This window comes from Hemiscyllium ocellatum, chromosome 9 (genome assembly GCF_020745735.1).
Source record: "Hemiscyllium ocellatum isolate sHemOce1 chromosome 9, sHemOce1.pat.X.cur, whole genome shotgun sequence".
Classification (NCBI taxonomy): Eukaryota; Metazoa; Chordata; class Chondrichthyes; order Orectolobiformes; family Hemiscylliidae; genus Hemiscyllium; species Hemiscyllium ocellatum.
In genome coordinates this window covers 97515705-97536088 of record NC_083409.1, presented here as the reverse complement: position 1 = coordinate 97536088, position 20384 = coordinate 97515705, and the positions used below count along the sequence as shown (strand labels likewise).

General features: G+C 42.2%; 1 protein-coding gene across 1 annotated transcript in view; it reads left to right on the top strand.

Annotated features, from left to right (window-relative positions):
* Positions 1 to 20384, top strand: part of btbd8 (BTB domain containing 8) — a 104472-nt gene that overhangs the window by 47063 nt on the left and 37025 nt on the right. Inside the window, exons 8-10 of the mRNA XM_060830600.1 lie at positions 2707 to 2803; positions 8190 to 8278; positions 8367 to 8469. Coding sequence (XP_060686583.1) covers positions 2707 to 2803; positions 8190 to 8278; positions 8367 to 8469 — 289 coding nt within the window. The remainder of the gene's footprint in view (positions 1 to 2706; positions 2804 to 8189; positions 8279 to 8366; positions 8470 to 20384) is intronic.

Here is a 20384-nt window from a genome sequence, read left to right as displayed (position 1 = left end):
AGTCGAAGGAGGGTGTCAGTGGAAGGGTACTGGTTGGTGCGGCGGGAAAGGAAGAAGCGGAGGGCTTTGAGTCCTTCGTGATGGGGGATGGAGGTGTACAGGGACTGGATGTCCATAGTGAAAATAAGGCGTTGGGGACCGGGGAAGCGCAAATCCTGGAGGAGGTGGAGGGCGTGGGTGGTGTCCCGAACGTAGGTGGGGAGTTCTTGGACTAAAGGGGACAGGACCGTGTCGAGGTATTGGGAGATGAGTTCGGTGGGGCAGGAGCAGGCTGAGACAATGGGTCGGCCGGGGCAGGCAGGTTTGTGGATTTTGGGCAGGAGGTAGAAACGGGCGGTGCGGGGTTGTGGGACTATGAGGTTGGAGGTGGTGGATAGGAGATCTTGTAAACTTACCTGCAATAGGAAAAGTTTTTCAACAAAATATGCCTTTATTTAACAGCTGTTTTGATAAATTTATGAATGGTCAGCACTTTCACGTGCAGGGAACATGTTTTAAGATTCTGTTCCATAGGACCCAAGTACAGTAATCGGCGCTTAAGGATTGTTCCCCTTAAAATTGTTTTACAGGAATGCAGCTACAGTGTTGTGGGGAATTACAGTACGTTGTGGCATCGGAGCATGAACAGGGGCTGAAAGCGGAAACTGTTTTGACCCACAGCTTTGCGATTTAAGAAGAAATTTGCCTCCGAATTGAAATTTGTTTCATTACATTTTTCTAATTCAAGTTAGATGAGACTTTTTTTTGTAGTTATTATTTAGGTTTCCTGATTATTCACCATTTTTGAGCAAGCTCAAGCATTTTGTGTCCAGCAACTATAACGGTCTTGCATTTCTGCTGTGCGCTGGATTTTGGTGCAGTTTGTTTGAAATCAGCATAATAATCAGAAAAAAAAAGAGATTGTGGAATCTTGGGTGCAAAGTGAGTTTCCATGATCTTTAGTTTTCAGAAAAGATGGTCAGGGACTTTCCTCGTAACTAGCTAAATCCCCAGATTGAATTGGGAAATTTCAGATAGCTGTACTCCAGTAAGCTAACAAATGGTTATAGAAACATTCTACATAGGAGCATTAGTAAGCCATTTGACCCTTCTGAGACTGCTCCCCCATTCAAAGTGACTGTGACTGATCAGTGGTTCAACTTTAATTTTTTTAAAAGTCATTGTGGGTCATTTCAAATCAGGATACCCACACGTAATGAACTAGATACTCTGCAGAGGGGTCTGTGGATTGAAAATGTTAACTCCACTTTTCTCTCCACAGATGATGCCAGACCTGTTGAGTTTCTCCAACAATTCCTGTTTTTAACTCTGATTAAAGCTTTTATATTTGTAGCAAATACATATTTGGCAATTTTAATCAAGCAGTACCCTGTCACCACCCTTATTACATCAGAATAATTTGAAAGCAGATGTCTTTCTCAAACGCGATGCTTTTTAACACACTGCTCTGTTGCATTTACCCTTATTGCAGATATTGCTTATTGTAGTGCAGGTAGTTGCGTTCGTGTGAGACACCATTATAGAAATTCGCGCAATACAGCATTCTTCCCCCCGCCCCCCCCCCCCCCCCCCCCAAACGTACCCACGGGGGATATGTTCCACCACCAACCGCAGATAGTAGCAAACCCATTCATTTAAATGGGAAACCTACCTCCCCTGTAGTCCCTTGGTCCCAGGTTCTGGAATGTTCCATGTAATATGTTCATGCCGTGGTAAACCGCGGGTAACTGTAACCGGACCCACTGATATGGAGGTTGCCTTGTGAAAATAATGGGGTCTATGGGGAAAACCTGGTTAAGGGCAAACTACCAAAAATATCAGTAAAAATTGAAACAAACTTCATTAGTCTAACACAAATAATACAGTCTAAGTACATCTTTAAACTCATATTTTAATGAAATAATGCTGTAAATTTAATACGTTAACACTAAAATCACTGACTACAGCACTGTACCTTTCACGAAGCTCTTTACCAGAAAGTGAGCAAGCTGACTGACCCACATGATGCTGGCGCAGAAGTCCTGTTCCCCTCTATTCTACCCCAGTTTGAACTAAAGTTCTTTCTGAATATAGACTACAGTTTCCCAGTTTCAAGGCTTGCAGAGCTGATTGCATTCCTATTTTAGCTGAACACTAAATTTGCATTTTGCAGATAGAGGATACTGAGGCTGGATTTTGTTGTTCAGCTAGTTCTGAGGATGGAATTGTGGAACAGGGAACGGTAGTTCGCTTTATTTTTAAAAAAAAACTGCAATTCACAAATCACGTTACAACCAAATCATGTTTAATAAACGTGCATTATAGGAGAGCTACTTAGATGCAAATAAGTTTGAATAAGTACAGAAATTAAAACTTTGGAAAACTAGCACAACTTTACGTGTGATTTTCATCCCAATTGCAATGATTGATTTAGCCCAAAGTGGGAACTCTACCTCCAGTAATAACCCATCTCAAAATGTGCATCCAGTATTTGGGGGACATTGCTAAATCTGTTGACAAATATTTTACTTGCCAGCATATTGAGAAGATGATCGATTGTTATGGGTCCATTGGTCATATACATGCTGCACCTACACTCTGATAATTCTGGAGATCATTAAGTAAAATACGAACATATGCAGTGCTGAAGAAACCCAAACAAAAAATGAAAGAAAGATGACAAATTAAGTAAAACTCAATGGTAACTTGGCATTTTTTTTCCTGCAGTTCAGTGCTTACATTAGCAGATATGTACAACTTGGATGGGTTGAAGAAAGTAGTCCTACATGTTCTGAAGAAAGATTATTGCAAGTTTTTTCACAAGGTAACATGGTATTTTCTATCATGGTGATTGTGCAGCAGTCCATCAATGCACTTTTTATGCTGAAAGTAATCATTTATGTTTTCAGGTGTTACTGCTGTTTTTCACATTTTGTTGCATTTTGGGTTTTCCACATTCATGCTGCTGTTCTTCCATACTGGAATCACAGATATGAAAGACTTTGTTTTGAAGAGTTTTCACTGACTACTTGTGTTTTGCAAGGCTTTGAATTTAAATATTTGGCAGTTGCACAGGCACTCTAACTTTTGAGGTTGAGCTTCTTGAAGTTATAGACTGTGACATACCAATCATTCCATTTTTAAGATAAATGCGGCGCACCTTTGCGACTTCAACTTTAAAATGTCCTATTTGATTGTAAACTGTGTGGACTGACTAAATTAGCTTCGGTTATATTCCACTAAACCCTCGCCACGATCAGTTTACAATTCCCCTCTCCCTAATTATCTCAGTAAAGCCCTTTCCTGTGTGTGCACTCATAAGGATATACAGCTGTTGAAAGCCTTCTTGGTCTTAATCCAAGTGCAATGCATATTGTTCTTCCCACTAGCTAGTCAGCCAGGCAGCAATATGCATTGAGATTTAGGATTAACTATTCTACCTGGTTTCATTTCAAGCTTTCATGTTTTGTACAAGCAACAGTGACATTCCTCAGAATTCCAGTGGGCTACTGCAAAATAAAATTCACTTTACTTTTTTATTCATTCCTGTTGATGCTAATTTTAGCTCCTTTTATTTTTGTGGCACATCCCCTGTCTCTACTGGGTTTTTTTTCCCCTTCAAGATTTTGGTATTCTTGGAACTTGCCTTAATGAAATCTTCTGCACTTAAATTGTTGCCACCATTGCTAGGTAGCTCAGTGATCAGCACTGCTGCCTTGCAGCACCAGAGACTCAAGTTCAAATCCACACCTGGGTGACCATCTGTAGGTTGCACATTCTACCCATTTCTTCATGTTTCCTCTCGGTGCTCCGGTTTCCTCCCACAGTCCAAAAATGTGCAGGTTAAGTGGATTGGCCATAGGAAATTGCCCATAGTGTCCAGGGATGTGCAGGCTAGGTGTGTTAGCCATGGGAAATGCAGGGTTACAGGGATATGTAGTGGGATGAGTCTGAACAGGAATGCTCTTCAGAAGGTCGGTGTGGACTTGATGGGCTGAATGGCCTGCTTCCATGATGTAGGGGCTACTAGAAACCATCAAGGAAAATGAGAAAAGGCATGAGTCGTTCAGTTCTGAGTCTTGAATAAAACATGTATTGTTGATGACAACGATCACACACCTACCTTGTTGGTACAGTTGTTTTTGATTAGTGTTCTGACTGTAAGTGTGAGTAACCTGTGTTTAATTGTGAGCCTGATGTGTGATTCTGCAGTAATTGTATTGAATAAGGGAATTCTTTAAAAGCCACAGCATGTAACCAAATTAACCTAAGCTTGAACTCTGTGGATTTATTTTTCACTTGAACTTTTCAAATGAATTTATTCTTTTTGAGTCAGGACTGTGAATTTAATTTCTAAACGTGGAAGTTTCCAATTATAGGTTAGCAGGAGTAGGTATAAGATTGGTGTTAATGAGGCATATATCTGACTGTTTGCATTGTTATTCTCTACTCCGAGGAATTCGCAAGGCAGACATCAACTCCATGCTAAATTCTTTCCAAAAAGCATCAGACACAGATCAGATTGAATCAAGCAAAGCTTTGTTCTCATCCATAGGATGTGACTAGTGGTGTTGCCAATGATCTTTTCTGGGACCTTGACTTTTCACTAGATTTATTAATGACTTGAATGGTTGGATGAATAGATGACTGTATATCCAAATTAACAGATTGTACCATTAGGAGGCCCAGCCAAAACAAAAAGGTCTACAGATTGAGTCAGTAGTGGACAGGACAGTGATAAATTGTGTTCACAGGAACTGAGTCATCCAGTTTGAATCCAAGCAAGGCAAGTTAGAATCCTTATTTTTATTGCAGAGAATGTGGTAACTGTAACAGAACAAAGATTTAGATGGCTATATTAGCAACTAAAAGCTAATGGGTACAGTCAAAGGTAATTACCATAACAAGTGGCCTTTAACTGAGGTTAGGTTGAGTAGACAGGTGGAGTTATGCTTCAGTTCTACAGGACTTTGTTCCAATGCAATTTGGAACAATTGCATTCAGTTTTCAGCATGTTTCACAAAAGCATAAATTGGTCTTTAAGGTAAAGTTGCCATAGTCCCAGAGGATCACAGGACACTTTCTCTGAATAGAGAGCTGACAAGTGCTGGTTTTAACCTGAGGTCACCATGCCTCAGGCATGGGGTGAGGACTTTCATGGTAACCTCAGCCAGTGAAGGAATTGGCCTGTGTTGTTGGCATCACTCTACATCGCAAACCAGCCATCCAGCCAACATATCCAATAGGTGTGTTGTACTTGGACTTGGAAGGGGTTCTTTTTCAGGATGACGACCTGAACCTTGGGGTCCATAGGGATTAGTGCAACTGTTTACAATCTGTATTAATGTTTTCAGATGAGATGAAAATAAGTTTAAAAAGTCACACAACACCAAGTTATAGTCTAACAGGTTTATTTGAAAGTACATGTTTTTGGAACGCTGCTCCTTCATCAGGTTGTGCTCCGAAAGCTTGTACTTCCAAATATAAACCTGTTGGATATAACCTGGTGCTGTGAGTTTTTTTAACTTTGTCCACCTCAGCGCAACACCGGCACTTCCACATCCTAAAAATGGGTGGCGAGGCAAGTTGCAAGAGGAATACAGTTTGGAGATATTAATAAGTGGGCAAAAAGTTGGCAAATAGACTATAATGCGCGACAATGTGGAAGAGTTAAATTTGGAAAGGAGAACAAGAAAAGTAGATAATGAAGGAAAACTGCTGAAATCTGCAACACAAAAGGACTTAGTACTTGTGCACCAAACAACACAGAAAGCAAACACACAAGTGTGTCAGGTAACCATGAAAGCTAATGGATTGTTGGCCCTTATTTCAAGGGGATTAAAATATGTGGGGAAATATTACTGCAATCGTACAAGGTATTGGGGAGACCAATTTGGAGTGCTGTGAGCAGTTTTGGTCCCATCATTTAAGGAAAAATATTCAGTTGGAAGCAGGTCAGAGAAGGTTCATTAGGATGATCCTTGGTGTGGAGGATTGCCTTATGAGGAAACTCTATGCTCATTGACACCTAGAAGAATGAGGTGTGATCTCATTGAAACATATGGGGTTTTTAAAGGGGCTTGACCAGGTAAATGTTGAGAGAATGTTTCCCTTAACTAGACAGACGAGGACTGGAGGACATGGTCTCTGAATAAAGTGTTGCCAATTTAATACTAGGATGAGGAGGAATTTCTTCTGAGTTGTCTTTGAAACACCTTGTCACAGTCCTTGTGTATAGTAAAGGCTAAATAAATTCTTAAAGGTTACAGGGAAATGGCAGGAAAGTGGACATGTAGAGTGTCACATCAGCCATGATCCTTTGAATGGCAAAGCAGGTTTGAGGGACTAAATGGCCTAATCCTGTTCCTATTTCTTATGGTCTTGAGGAACCTGTACTGACTGAGGTCACCATTAAAGTCCTGCCTTCTTAACCTCTCCCCATACCCAAGGACATGGTCCTCACATGCCTCTCGCTTTCTCTCTGTGCCTCGAGAAAGTGACTTTTTTTATTGGATTTTTAGGGTGTGCATCCATTCTAGAATGGAACTGGGACCTGAGGATTACGTGGAGGTAGCATGAATTTGGTGGGTGTTCCTTTGAGTGGCGAATGAGAGGTAATTTCACGAAGTTTTAAAATACTGGGAAAAAAAGGATTCAGTATGATGATATGGAGAAAGTACTTCCCCAGAGGGAAATGGAGAGCAAGGGGCTATTGAAGAGGGATATGAGAAAGCGGCTTTCAAAAAGGGAAGTAGAAACCTGGGATTTTCTTCCTGGAAATGCCTGGAAAATTGTGATGTTGCAATACTGATTTTTCTTTTGCTTAGAGAGAGATAACTCGAGGGAAGCAAGTGCAATTAAGGTTTCAATCTGACTGAACGGTAATACAGATTTGAGGCTGAATCATCTACTTTTTCTTTGTTTGGCAAAATTCTAATTGGTGTTTCCTTCCATGTTTGGGTTTTAGCTAAGACACGTGCCATTGTATTTAGATATTCTGAAAGTTTAACTGGCCATATCATGTCAGTAAAGTGCAATGAAGGTAAATTGGTAGCTGCAAAATTGAGGCCAATAGATTCCAAAAACAGTTTGGTCATCGTTTTATTTGAATTGAATCCTTTCATGAAAGCAAACAAGATAGCTATAATTTTCTTAAATTACACAATTTGTCTGAGGTCAAAGTTGTTTTTTGTATCAGGTGTACTTTTAGCTGTACCCACCCAATATGTATTAAATGGTGATCCACTTGCATGTTACCAGTACTCTTGCTATGATTTCAGAGGCATTGCAGTTGACACCTTGATATCGGCTCATAATAGCTTTATAGTGCAGGCAAGAAGTCTCCAATGATAACTTTGCCCATTTTCCAGCAACTGCAAGAAGTCCATTTGTTCCCCAGCCCCCACCTTTGATTTAATACGCCAGTACTTCATTGCCACACCCAGTCACTGTTTGTTACACACCTGCTATGGTTTCAAGGGGTCCATTGTATAATGAAGCAAGTAGTGACCTTCAATTCTTCAGACATTTCAGTAACTTTCTTGTTGCTGGTTTATAGATTTTATTTATTTCTATAATTATTTTTGGAATTTTATTTGTACCTTTTTAAAACAGATTCTGCTTCTTTGCAATTGTTTTAATTGTGATTTTTTTTAACACCAGCAGACTTGAGTCAATAGAGGAACGTCTGTTTGCACAGAATGAGTCTCTTTGATATTGCTGAGTAAAACGTGGACCTGCGTGTTTTCTTTTGAGACAAAGATGACATTTGCCAAACAAATCAAATTCAAGCTTTAACGTGATTTGTAGTAGAAACTGTAGAAGCGTGTGCTGCTGGTAAAGCACAGCAGGTCAGGCATCACCCGAGGAGCAGGAGTGTTGACGTTTCGGGCATAAACCCTTAATCAGGAATGTGGCTTATGCCTGAAATGTTGACTGTCTTGCTCCTCGGATGCTGCCTGACCGGCTGTGCTTTACCAGTGCCACAGGTTTCGACTCTAATCTCCAGCATCTGCAGTCCTCGCTTTTTTTCCTCTTGGTAGAAACCATAGCCTTGAGATGTTTGCCCTTTTGTTTAGATTATGTTAAAATGTAAGTGTTATATTACCAGTGCACTCATGGAGAGAGAGATATTTTAATTTTAGATTGCATTTTGTAAATGCAATCTATTTGCCTTGTTTCTTATTGATTTTCTTTTAATTAATTTATAGCCTGTTATTGGAATGCAGCAATCTATTCTGGAGTGCCTGCAGATATCTCATTCTGTTGGAATTGATGGCCTTTACAGTTCCTGTATGAGGTAAAATGATTGATTTTGATGTAAATTTGTAGGTGCCCAACGTAACTACTTTTTGAAACAAAGATTGCTGTAAAATTATGTTTTGCAGATGGATTACCAAATATTTTGTGAAATGCTGGTCTGGAAAGAATTTTGCCTGTCTTCCAGCTGAACTGCAGCGAGCCTGTTTGATGTCTGTAATCCAGTCTTTAGTAAGTGTTGTCCATTAGCAGCATGTCTCGTTGTCGAGTTACAATAAAATCATTGTAAATTTAAAGATTGAGTATAGTAGCTGTACTATTCCCAGCCAGAATAGAGATTATTGTCCAACTTATCTAGACACTGCTGTTAAATTGCTGGGTTGATTTTATGCACATCATTTCTATCACATTGCACATTTTGCTGGAGACGTGACCCTGGCTTTATCTGGAGACTTTATTGTAGTTTTGATTAGGAATTCTCTGCAGTTTATGGAAATTTCCCATGTACACTTTATCAACACTCATCTGTTCTGAAATGAATCCCACTCCACCTCATAATAATATCATTGCTCATTTCAGAATTCAAAGGTCTTTGGGAATAGTAGTGCAGTGGGCCATTTGACTAACACTGAACTTTTTCTTCTAAAGTATGAGCAGTACGGGAGGTGATAGCTTAATGGTGTTATTGTTGGACTGTTAATGCAGAGACCCAGGTAATATTCTGGGCACTCAGTTTCAAATCTGGAATCAAGAGTTTAGTGATGCAACCACAGTTGTTTTGAGGAACAAAGCCCATCTGGTTCACTAATGTCCTTCAGGGAAGGAAACTGCCATCCTCACCCTTGGTCTGACCTGCATGTGACTCCAGACCCACCGGAAAGTGGTTGACTCTTAACTGCTCTCTGGGCAATTAGTAGTAGGCAATGAAAAGCCGGTGATGCCCACATCCCATGAATGATAGAATTTTTAAAAACTTAAATTCTCCTTTGGCAAAATCTTAGTGTTATAAACTAAGAACAGAAGTGTTGAGCAGATTGGGCTATGAGAGGGAGAAAGTGTGTTAACATTTCAGGTTGATTACCTATCAGCATTGTTGTTTCTCGTCCTCTCTGCACAGTTTCTGTCTCAGTCTTTCAGGAGTTTCTGATTTTTAAAGTTAGAATTCAGTGTCTGAAATATTTAGGTTTTATTAATATTTCCTGTCTTGCTCTTTTTGAAAAATACTTCAAACTTCTTTTTTGCTAGCTCAAACCATGAATTGAATGTTAAATGCATTTTCTTCTCAGCAAAACTACTTCTTCTGTTTTGTTGACCAAATCTTCGAATTGATTTCAATTCAAAACTTGGCATTTCTGTAATCTGAATAGAAGAGATTTTCTCAATTGGTATGCGGAACCGAATTAAATGACTCCATTGCTTATTTTTGGCTGGCTTGAGGCTGAAGTTTACCTACTCATTATTTCAGGGGCGTAAGACCTTTAATTGCTGCTCTTTATCAGTCTTTTGCCATGTAGTTCTAAAGAGTCCTTATCCTTGCCTTCAGCAAAATTACACCCTTGTAACTCATAGATTCTCAAGGACTTTACTTCTCTTAAAGATTCAGCACATGAAACACATTTTATTAATGGATGTAAAAGGAACAAAGTACCAAATCCAGCCCACGTGATTGTGCAACGTAGGATGCATGGGTTCAATTTCTTCTAGAAATATTCTGTTGTGAGGGGGAACATAAATAGCACACAGTCTTGTACCAGCTTCATACTGCCAGTGACATTTTAGCAGAAATTCAGGATAAGCGCGGGACGTGCTATGTGAAGCACAGATAGTTGTTGTGTTTTCTGTGCGAATTCAGTTGTGATGTAGTTTGAAGTACTGCTGACTAACATCTGATTCAGATGTCATCAGTTTTGAGAAAAGCCAGTTTCAAATCTGGAATCGAGTTTAGTGATGCTTTTTTAATTCTGAAATTCACTGGCAAATCAGAAATTTGTTGAAGTCTGTAAAGTGATGGCAAACAATGAGTGAGGGTCCACAGTAGTAATTGTCTTGATTTTTCCAGGTTAGCATAGTTACTAATTCTAATTCTTTTAACCCCCACATCCACTGATAGGCAGTTACTCAGTGTAGTGCTGTAACAGAATCTGGAAGCATCAAGCATTGATTCCAGTGTGGTTGTTTTGTAGTGTTTAACAATTATATTTTGGTGTTTTTTCTGGTGATTTAAGTGAGTGTTAAGTAAAGCATGGCTACTTTGAATAACATTTTCCCTTGTCTATTTTCTTGATTTGTATGGAACTGAATGTCACTGCATTTTCTGAGCAATCAATTAATTGTTTTTTTGCCTGTAGTTTTGAATTATAACAGAAGCATCCTCAGGAAACTATATAGATAGTTTCAGTGAATTTTTATGGGGAATGACTTCTGTTTTAGAGTCCTTTTACATTAAAGTTTTAAAATGTAGTTGAGTATAATCTCTAGCAGTGTTTCAAACTGGCTGTGAAAGGCTTGTCATTTCTACGCAGTAGGCAGTGTGTTTATTTGAGTGAGCTTGCTTTGTACAGCTTTGTTCTGAGTTATGCTTTCTCGTGTCATTCAAAGTTGAAACACAATTGGCTTTGCAGCTGGCAATGAAAAAGCATTTACTTCAAAAACTGAGCAGGCAGATTCTTTAATATCCTGATTTTCATGTGATATACTTTCAAACTATAAGGCAAGGTTAACTCGGCAACCCAATACAACGTCATGGATTTCTTTTAATGTGGTAATAGGTCTGAGCACAGTCCACAGGAGGCCCTTTTAATTGCTACTTGCATATCTTAGTTGAGAAGCTTCATCACCTGTCCATTTTAATGTTGGATCCTAAAGTGTTATGTTAAAATGAGGTTGGGGCGGACAACTTCCATAATCAGGAAATGTATGATGTAGTGCAATTAGGTGCAGGTTTAATATATATCTTCAATTTATTATGATAACTTCACACTATTGTGCAGGAATTGCCAGATCAGGCTGGTAATCTGTGGCCTCCTACTTTGGCCTTGCATTGTTTCAGTATCTGCTTGTGTCCCAGTCAAAGAGCTTCTACATGAGGCTATGGAGTCAAGGATGGGGAAAGAAATCATAATGGTGGGTTAGACTGATAAGGCAATCATTGGGTTTGTAAACCTGTTTATAACAGAGGACGCTGTGGTTTCCGACGGGTGCTTGGCTTAACCCAGGGTGGTTCATAGTGTTCTTAGTTGTGGGCATAAAAGTGAAAGGCATTTTACTGAGCTGTTTATTGAGTGAGAGGTTGTATCCATGGCCCAGTCCCAGTCCCAATCCCAATCACAAGGAGTAATAAGGGTGTGGGGAGAAAGCAGGAATAGGGCATTGAGTTGGATGATCAGCCACAATCCTGTTGAATAGTAAACAGGCTCTAAGAGCTGAATGGCTTATTCCTATTTCCTTGTTTAACAAGGAGGGTGGTGGGGGTTCTGGATAGAGTGATCAGGGAGATGTTTCCACTACGTCCCAAGAGCACTGTGTCTGTGAAGGAACAATCTTTAAAACTGAGATAGCGAGGAATTTATTCAGTTAGAAGGTAGTTAATCTGTGGAACTCATTGTTGCAGAGTGTGGAGGCACACTAATTGACTGTATTTAAGACGACGGTAGGTTCTTTATTAGTAAAGGGATCAAGGGTTACTGGGAGAAGGCAGGAGAATGGGGTTGAGAAACACCAGCTATGATCGAATAACAGTAGACTTGATGGGCTAAATGGACTAATTCTGCTCTTATCTCTTGTGGTCACACTAAGTGGATTTGAGGTTTATGTCAGATCAGGAATCAAATTGAATGTCATATGTAGAGGAGGGCTTACTGAGTGAAGAAGATTTGGTAATGATAAAATAAAGGTGAGCAGATTTGTTTACACTAAGTGTGAGTTGGCACCGTATTAGTTACTTGTTAAAAATTCCATGTATCCATGAAAAACAGTTTGAACGCTAAACCTCCTACTGAGAGGCAATCTAATTATAGCCGCCTCAGTGTAATTGTTGGAGGAATGCTGTGCAGATTTATTTCTTGTTAATCTTAATCTTGTAAAGTCTATCATTTTGGAGTATTCTAACTCCGTAAATTAAACAATTGAGCTATGTTTGTCCTCTTGCCTGTTTATTTTGAGGTAAGTGGAAGGAGCCAAACTTTGAGCCTGATGTTCTATGGCTAAGTAAGATTTAATTAAAGATTCCACTGCCTGCCTTGTATGATTCAGAAAGAAGAAACTCAATGTAAATATTAAATGTCATGGTATTTGTAGAATCCTGTAGCATTAAAGAGGCCATCAGCTCTTTAAAAGCTGAACAATTTAGTCTGATTCCATAGCTTCCCCAGTTCACCCCTCAAATGTTATCTGCCCATCTGACATTTTCATCTTCCCTTTTGGTTTTTAATCTTTAGGAATGGGAGAAGACCATTCAACTCCCTGTTGACCCTGCCCTATCATTCAGTATGATCATGGCCGATCAAACACTTCCATGCCTTTTACTGACCCCATCCCCATAAACCTGTAAGCTATTAGTAATCAAAAAGCTGTCAATGTCTACCTTTTAATGATACTCAAAGACTGAGCTTCCATAGCCTTCTGTGGTAGAGAATTCCAAAGATTAGCAACACTGATTAAAAACATTTCCTCCTCAACTTGGACCCAAGAGCCATCTTCAGTTTGTGACCCCTGGTTCTAAACTAGCCAAACCTGGGGAAGCAGCTTGCTGTTTGAAATAATTACAATAAAACAACACATGGACCAAATAAGGGGTGGCACAGTGGTTAGCACTGCTGCCTCAACGCCAGAAACCCGGGTTCAATTTCCACCTCAGTCAACTGTCTGTGTGGAGTTTGCACATTCTCCCTGTATCTGCGTGGGTTTCCTTTGGGTGCTCCGGTTTCCCATAGTCCAAAAATGTACAGGATAGGTGATTTGGCCATCCTAAATTGCGCATAGTGTTCGGTGAAGGGGTAAATGTAGGGGAATGAGTCTGGGTGGGTTGCTCTTCGGAGGGTCACTGTGGACTTGTTGGGCCGAAGGGTCTGTTTCCACACTGTAAGTAATCTAATCTAATCAAAAGTAATCTAATCAAATATTGAACTACAGAAACAGTCATCCCAACATCCATAAACTAAGCTGCATCAGACCATTATTTCAATGAGCCACCACACACTGCAGCACAGAGGCACTACGCAGAGCAGAGGAAAGCGTATTCAAAAAGAACAGGTACCCAATGAAAACAGTCTGCCGATTTCTCAGCAACAAACTCAAATAAGCAGACAACTCGCGTCTAGCCACTCTCCCCTCACTTCAAAGACCTCTCGGAAATGACTGCCAGACTACTCGGACACCTTGGCATCGCAGTAGCCCACAAACCCACCAACACGCTAAAACAGCAGCTAATGAACTTGGAAGACCCTATAGACAGCAAAACTAATGTCATTTACAAAATACCATGCAAGGACTGTAACAAACACTACATTGGACAAACAGGCAGAAAACTAGCCACCAGAATACATGAACATCTACTAGCAACGAAATGACATGACCCCCTCTCACTAGTATCCTTACATACAAATGAGGAAGGACACCACTTCAACTGGGACAACACATCCATCCTAGGACAAGCCAAACTGAGACATACACAAGGATTCCTAGAAGCATAGCATTCCAACTGGAACTCTATCAACAAACGCATTGACTTGGATCCCATTTACCACCCCCTGAGAAAAAGAACAGGAAATGATATCACCATAGGAAATGATGTCACCACAGGAAATTACACCACCAACCCAAGGAAACACAAACATATAAATAGAAAGCAGGAAACACCAGGAGTGCTTCGTCTGGAGGCTCACTGAACATGTTACCTAGTATAGTGCCGAAACGTCTGGAAATAAACCTTGCAGCTCTGCTTGCAAACATACATTCAGAACCTCAACCTGAGCTACAAACAGACAATAAGTGCAGGAGTAGGCCATTCTGCCCTGCGAGCCTGCACCACCATTCGATATGATCATGGCTGATCATCCTTAATCAGTATCCTTTTCCTGCCTTATCTTCATAACTCTTGATTCCACAATCCTTGAGACCTCTATCCAACTCTTTCTTAAATGAATCCAGAAACTGGGCCTCCACTGCCCTCTGGGGCAGAGCATTCCACACAGCCACCACTCTCTGGGTGAAGAAGTTTCTCCTCATCTCTGTCCTAAATGGTCTACCCCATATTTTTAAGCTGTGTCCTCTGGTTTGGCACTCGCCCATCAGCAGAAACATGTTACCTGCTGCCAGAGTGTCCAATCCTTTAATAATCTTATAGGTCTCAATCAGATCCCCTCTCAGCCTTCTGAACTCAAGGCTATACAAGCACAGTTGCTCCAGTCTGTTAGTGTAAGGTAGTCCCAGCATTCCAGGAGTTGACCTCGTGAACCTACGCTGCACTCCCTCAATAGCCAGAATGTCTTTCCTCAAATTTGGAGACCAGAACTGCACACAGTACTCCAGGCGTGGTCTTACCAGAGCCCTGTACAGCTGCAGAAGAACCTCTTTGCTTCTATACTCAATCCCTCATGTTATGAAGGCCAGCATGCTACTAGCCTTATTCACTACCTGCTGTACCTGCATGTTTACCTTCATTGACTGGTGTACAAGAACACCCAGATTTCTCTGTACTGCCCCTTTACCTAACTGGATTCCATTGAGGTAGTAATCTGCCTTCCTGTTCTTGCCACCAAAGTGGATAACCAAAGTGGATAAACATTAAACTGCATCTGCCATGCATCTGACCACTCGCCTAACCTGTCCAGGTCACCCTGTAATCTCCTAACATCCTCCTCACATTTCACCCTGCCATCCAGCTTGATATCGTCAGCAGATTTGCTAATGTTATTACTAATACCATCTTCTATATCATTAATATATATTGTAAAAACTTTGCCACAGATGCTGTCAGACCTCAGCTTTTCCAGCAATATTTATTCAGCTTCCGCAGTTCTTTCGGTCTTTATTTAGTACAAAAGATAAGGCTCAAGCATTCACAGCAATCTTCAGCAAGAAGTGACATGTGGATGATCCATCTCAACTTCTTCCAGTGGACCCCAGATCACCGATAAGTCTTCAGCCAATTCAATTCACTCCATGTGATATTAAGAAACATTGGATACTGCAAAGGCAACGAGCCCTGACAACATTCCGGCAATGAGAGTGAGAACTTGCAGCTCCCCTAACCACACTCTTCCAGTACAGTTACAAGTCAAAAGATGTGGCGCTGGAAGAACACAGCAGGTCAGGCAGCATCTGAGGAGCAGGAAAGCCTTTCATCGAGATGATGGGCTTATGCCCAAAATGTCGATTCTCCTGGTCCTCGAATGCTGCCTGACCCGTTGTTCTTCCAGTGCCACAAGTTTTGACTCTGATCTCCAGCATCTGCAGTCCTCATTTTCTCCCAGTAGAGTTACAACACTGGCATTCTCCCAACAATGTGGAAAATTGCTCATGTATGCCCTGTACACAAAAAGCAAATGAAATCCAACCTGGCCAATTATTGCTCCATCAGACTCCTCTTGACTGTCAATAAAATGATGGAAAGCTTCATCAACAGTGCTATCAAGCAAACCTGATCAGTGATGCCCAATTCAGGTTCTACTAGGCCACTCAGCTCCTGGCTTCATTACGGCCAAACATGGAAAAAGAAACAGTTGAATTCCAGAGGTGAGGTGAGAGTGACAGCCCTTGATATCAAGACTGCATTTAATGAGTGTGGCATCAAGGAGCCCTAGGAAAACCGGAATTGGTGGGTATCGGGGGCAAACTGTGGTTGAAGTTATATCTGGCACATAGAAAGAAGGTTGTGGTTGTTAGAGGTCAGTCATCTCCTCTCCAGGACATCTGTACAGGAGTTCCTCAGGGTAGTTCCTCGGCCCAACCACCTTCAGATGCTTTGTAAATGATCTTCCATCCATCATGTAGTCAGAAATGGGATGTTTGTGCAATGCTCAGCACCGTCTGCAGTTCCTCAGATCCTGAAGCAGTCCATGTTCAAATGCAACAAGATCTGGGCAGTAGCTAGGCTTGGGCTGACAAGTGGCAAGTAACATTCGCACCACACAAATTCCTGGCATAGCCATCTCCAATAATAAACAATCTAACCACCATCCCTTGACTTTCAGTGGCATTGCCACCACTGAATTTCCCCACTATCAACATCCTGGGGATTACCATCAATGAGAAACTCAACTGGACTCACCACCAGAACACAGTAGCTACAAGCTAAAGCAATGGTCCTAAAACCAAAGCCCTGGGCTTTTTATGTGTACTTCACTCTTCTGTCTTGTAATCACTACTGTTTGCCTTCTACCTCTTACTCGATCTTGTGCCCAACTTGGATATTGAAAAATAGTATTTTATCAAATTACTTTGAAAAAACTTCTGGACTATCTTTATTAACCCTTCCTGTTGCTTCATGAAACAAAACTGAGTTGATATAATTTGTCTTTAACCTATTTGTACTTGTATTTCTTGGTTAACTCGTACCTTTGAGTGATGATTAATTTTGTCTTTGACAAGGCACACAAGTACATTTTCCCACCACTGATGTTTGACACACCTGGAGTTGACAGATTTAGCCCCCACCTTCAAAAATATGTAATTTTGCAAACTTTAATCTCATGCCATGCTCCCATGTGTACAGGATTGAAAGATTGTGGTTGGTGTTTTGTTTCCCTCAGCAAGCCAGAATGCACCCCATCAGGACTTTGTTATATTTTGAGTAACACCGATTATTTAACTTTTCTGTATATAGTATTTTTTGTTCTATCCAATGTAAACTACCAATAATTTAATTGTTAATAATTTTTAATTTTCTTTGACGGATCAAATTATTCACTCAGTATCTTGGTCATATTTTCTATCTCTACAGTATGCTTTCCTTTTTGTTTCTGATCAACCTCTCATTCCTTTCAAATGAATCCTACTTCCTTTATATATTTGTCCTGGATTCTGCATTTGTTTTTATACTTTCCATAAATATTTTTCATACACTTTGCCCTCTTTGTGTCATTTTCAGATTTCCCTGCAAATTCCGTATCTGCCTGGTTTTCGACTTGCCCTCCTTCTCTGTAATTTTATTTTTATAACTATTCCTGTATTTAGGGAGTTCTAGGTTTGGGTGACCTACTTTTTTGCCACCTTATGGGAATGTGCTTGGTTTGAAATTGCTTTCAATTCCTTCTTAAAGGCCTGGCATTGCTTGTTTTTCTGACCAGTCTGTCTTTGCAGTCCACATGTGTCAGATTCATTTGTGTACTACTAAAATAGATTCTATTTTAGTGAAATGGTTTTCACTTTTTTCATAACAACTTAAATATAATAATAATATCATAAACCAGATTCTCCCACTGCAACACGAGTTACCTTGCTTTACTCCCCAGAACTAAATCTGTTATGGCTTTGTTCCTTGTTGGGCTGTAATCATAGGATTTAAGGAAATATGTTAGGAATTAGTGAGTTTTGAGAGGATTTGTAGCTCAGGTTCTGGATGTAGGTTTGCTCACTGAACTGGAAGGTTTGGTTTCAGACGTTTCGTCACCATACTAGGTAGCATCAGTGAGCCTCCATATGAAGCACTGGTGATATGTCCTGCTTTTTTTTTGTGTTTAGGTTTCCTTGGGTTGGTGATGTCATTTCCTGTGATAATATCATTTCCTGTTCTTTTTCTCGGGGGTGGTAAATGGGATCGAAATCAATGAGTTTGTTGAGAGTTCTGGTTGGAATGCCATGCTTCTAGGAATTCTCGCTCATGTCTCTGGCTTGTCCTAGGATGCATGTGTTGTCCCAGTCAAAGTGGTGTTCTTCCTCATCTGTATGTAAAGATACTCATGAGAGTGGGTCATGTCTTTTTGTGGCTAGTTGATGTTCATGTGTCCTGGTAGTTAGTTTTCTGCCTGTTTGACCAGTGTAGTGTTTGTTACAGTCCTTGAGTAAAAAGTGAGGTCTGCAGATGCTGGAGATCAGAGCTGAAAATGTGTTGCTGGTTAAAGCACAGCAGGTTAGGCAGCATCCAAGGAACAGGAAATTCGACGTTTCGGGCCAGAGCCCTTCATCAGAATGAGGAGAGGGTGCCAGGCAGGCTAAGATAAAAGGTAGGGAGGAGGGACTTGGGGGAGGGGCGATGGAGATGTGATAGGTGGAAGGAGGTCAAGGTGAGGGTGATAGGCTGGAGTGGGGTGGGGGCGGAGAGGTCAGGAAGAAGATTGCAGGTTAGGAGGGCAGTGCTGAGTTGAGGGAACCGACTGAGACAAGATGGGGGGAGGGGAAATGAGGAAACTGGAGAAATCTGAGTTCATTCCTTGTGGTTGGAGGGTTCCCAGGCGGAAGCTGAGGCGCTCTTCCTCCAAACGTCGTGTTGTTATGTTCTGCCGATGGAGGAGTCCAAGGACCTGCATGTCCTTGGTGGAGTGGGAGGGGGAGTTAAAGTGTTGAGCCACGGGGTGGTTGGGTTGGTTGGTCCGGGCGTCCCAGAGGTGTTCCCTGAAGCGTTCCGCAAGTAGGCGGCCCGTCTCCCCAATATAGAGGAGGCCACATCGGGTGCAGCGGATGCAATAGATGATGTGTGTGGAGGTGCAGGTGAATTTGTGGCGGATATGGAAGGATCCCTTGGGGCCTTGGAGAGAAGTAAGGGAGGAGGTGTGGGCGCAAGTTTTACATTTCCTGCGGTTGCAGGGGAAGGTGCCGGGAGTGGATGTTGGGTTGGTGGGGGGTGTGGACCTGACGAGGGAGTCACGAAGGGAGTGGTCTTTGCGGAACGCTGATAGGGGAGGGGAGGGAAGGGAAATATATCCCTGGTGGTGGGGTCCGTTTGGAGGTGGCGGAAATGACGGCAGATGATACGCTGTATGCGGAGGTTGGTGGGGTGGTAGGTGAGAACCACTGGGGTTCTGTCTTGGTGGCGGTTGGAGGAGCGAGGCTCAAGGGCGGAGGAGCGGGAAGTGGAGGAGATGCGGTGGAGGGCATCGTCGATCACGTCTGGGGGGAATCTGCGGTCCTTGAAGAAGGAGGCCATCTGGGCTGTGCGGTGTTGGAACTGGTCCTCCTGGGAGCAGATGCGGCAGAGACGAAGGAATTGGGAATATGGGATGGCGTTTTTACAGGGGGCAGGGTGGGAGGTGGTGTAGTCCAGGTAGCTGTGGGAGTCAGTCGGTTTATAGTAGATGTCTCTGTTGAGTCGGTCGCCCGAGATAGAAATGAAAAGGTCTAGGAAGGGGAGGGAGGAGTCCAAGACAGTCCAGGTGAATTTGAGGTCGGGATGGAAGGTGTTAGTAAAGTTGATGAACTGTTCAACCTCCTCGTGGGAGCACGAGGCAGCGCCGATACAGTCATCGATGTAGCGGAGGAAAAGGTGGGGGGTGGTGCCAGTGTAGCCGCAGAAGATGGACTGTTCCACATATCCTACGAAGAGACAGGCATAGCTGGGGCCCATGCGGGTGCCCATGGCAACTCCTTTAGTTTGGAGGAAGTGGGAGGATTGGAAAGAGAAGTTATTCAGGGTGAGGACCAGTTCAGTCAGTCGAAGGAGGGTGTCAGTGGAAGGGTACTGGTTGGTGCGGCGGGAAAGGAAAAAGCGGAGGGCTTTGAGTCCTTCGTGATGAGGGATGGAGGTGTACAGGGACTGGATGTCCATCGTGAAGATAAGGCGTTGGGGACCAGGGAAGCGAAAATCATGGAGGAGGTGGAGGGCGTGGGTGGTGTCCCGAACGTAGGTGGGGAGTTCTTGGACTAAAGGGGTCAGAACCATGTCGAGGTACGCGGAGATGAGTTCGGTGGGGCAAGAGCAGGCTGAGACAATGGGTCGGCCAGGGCAGTCAGGTTTGTGGATTTTGGGCAGGAGGTAGAAACGGGCGGTGCGGGGTTGTGGGACTGAGGTTGGAGGCGGTGGATGGGAGATCTCCTGAGGTGATGAGGTTATGGATGGTCTGGGAGATGATGGTTTGGTGGTGGGAGGTGGGGTCATGGTCAAGGGTGCGATAAGAGGAGGCGTCCGCGAGCTGGCGTTTGGCCTCAGCGGTATAAAGGTCGGTGTGCCAAACTACTACCGTGCCTCCCTTGCCAACCCAACCTCCACTCCC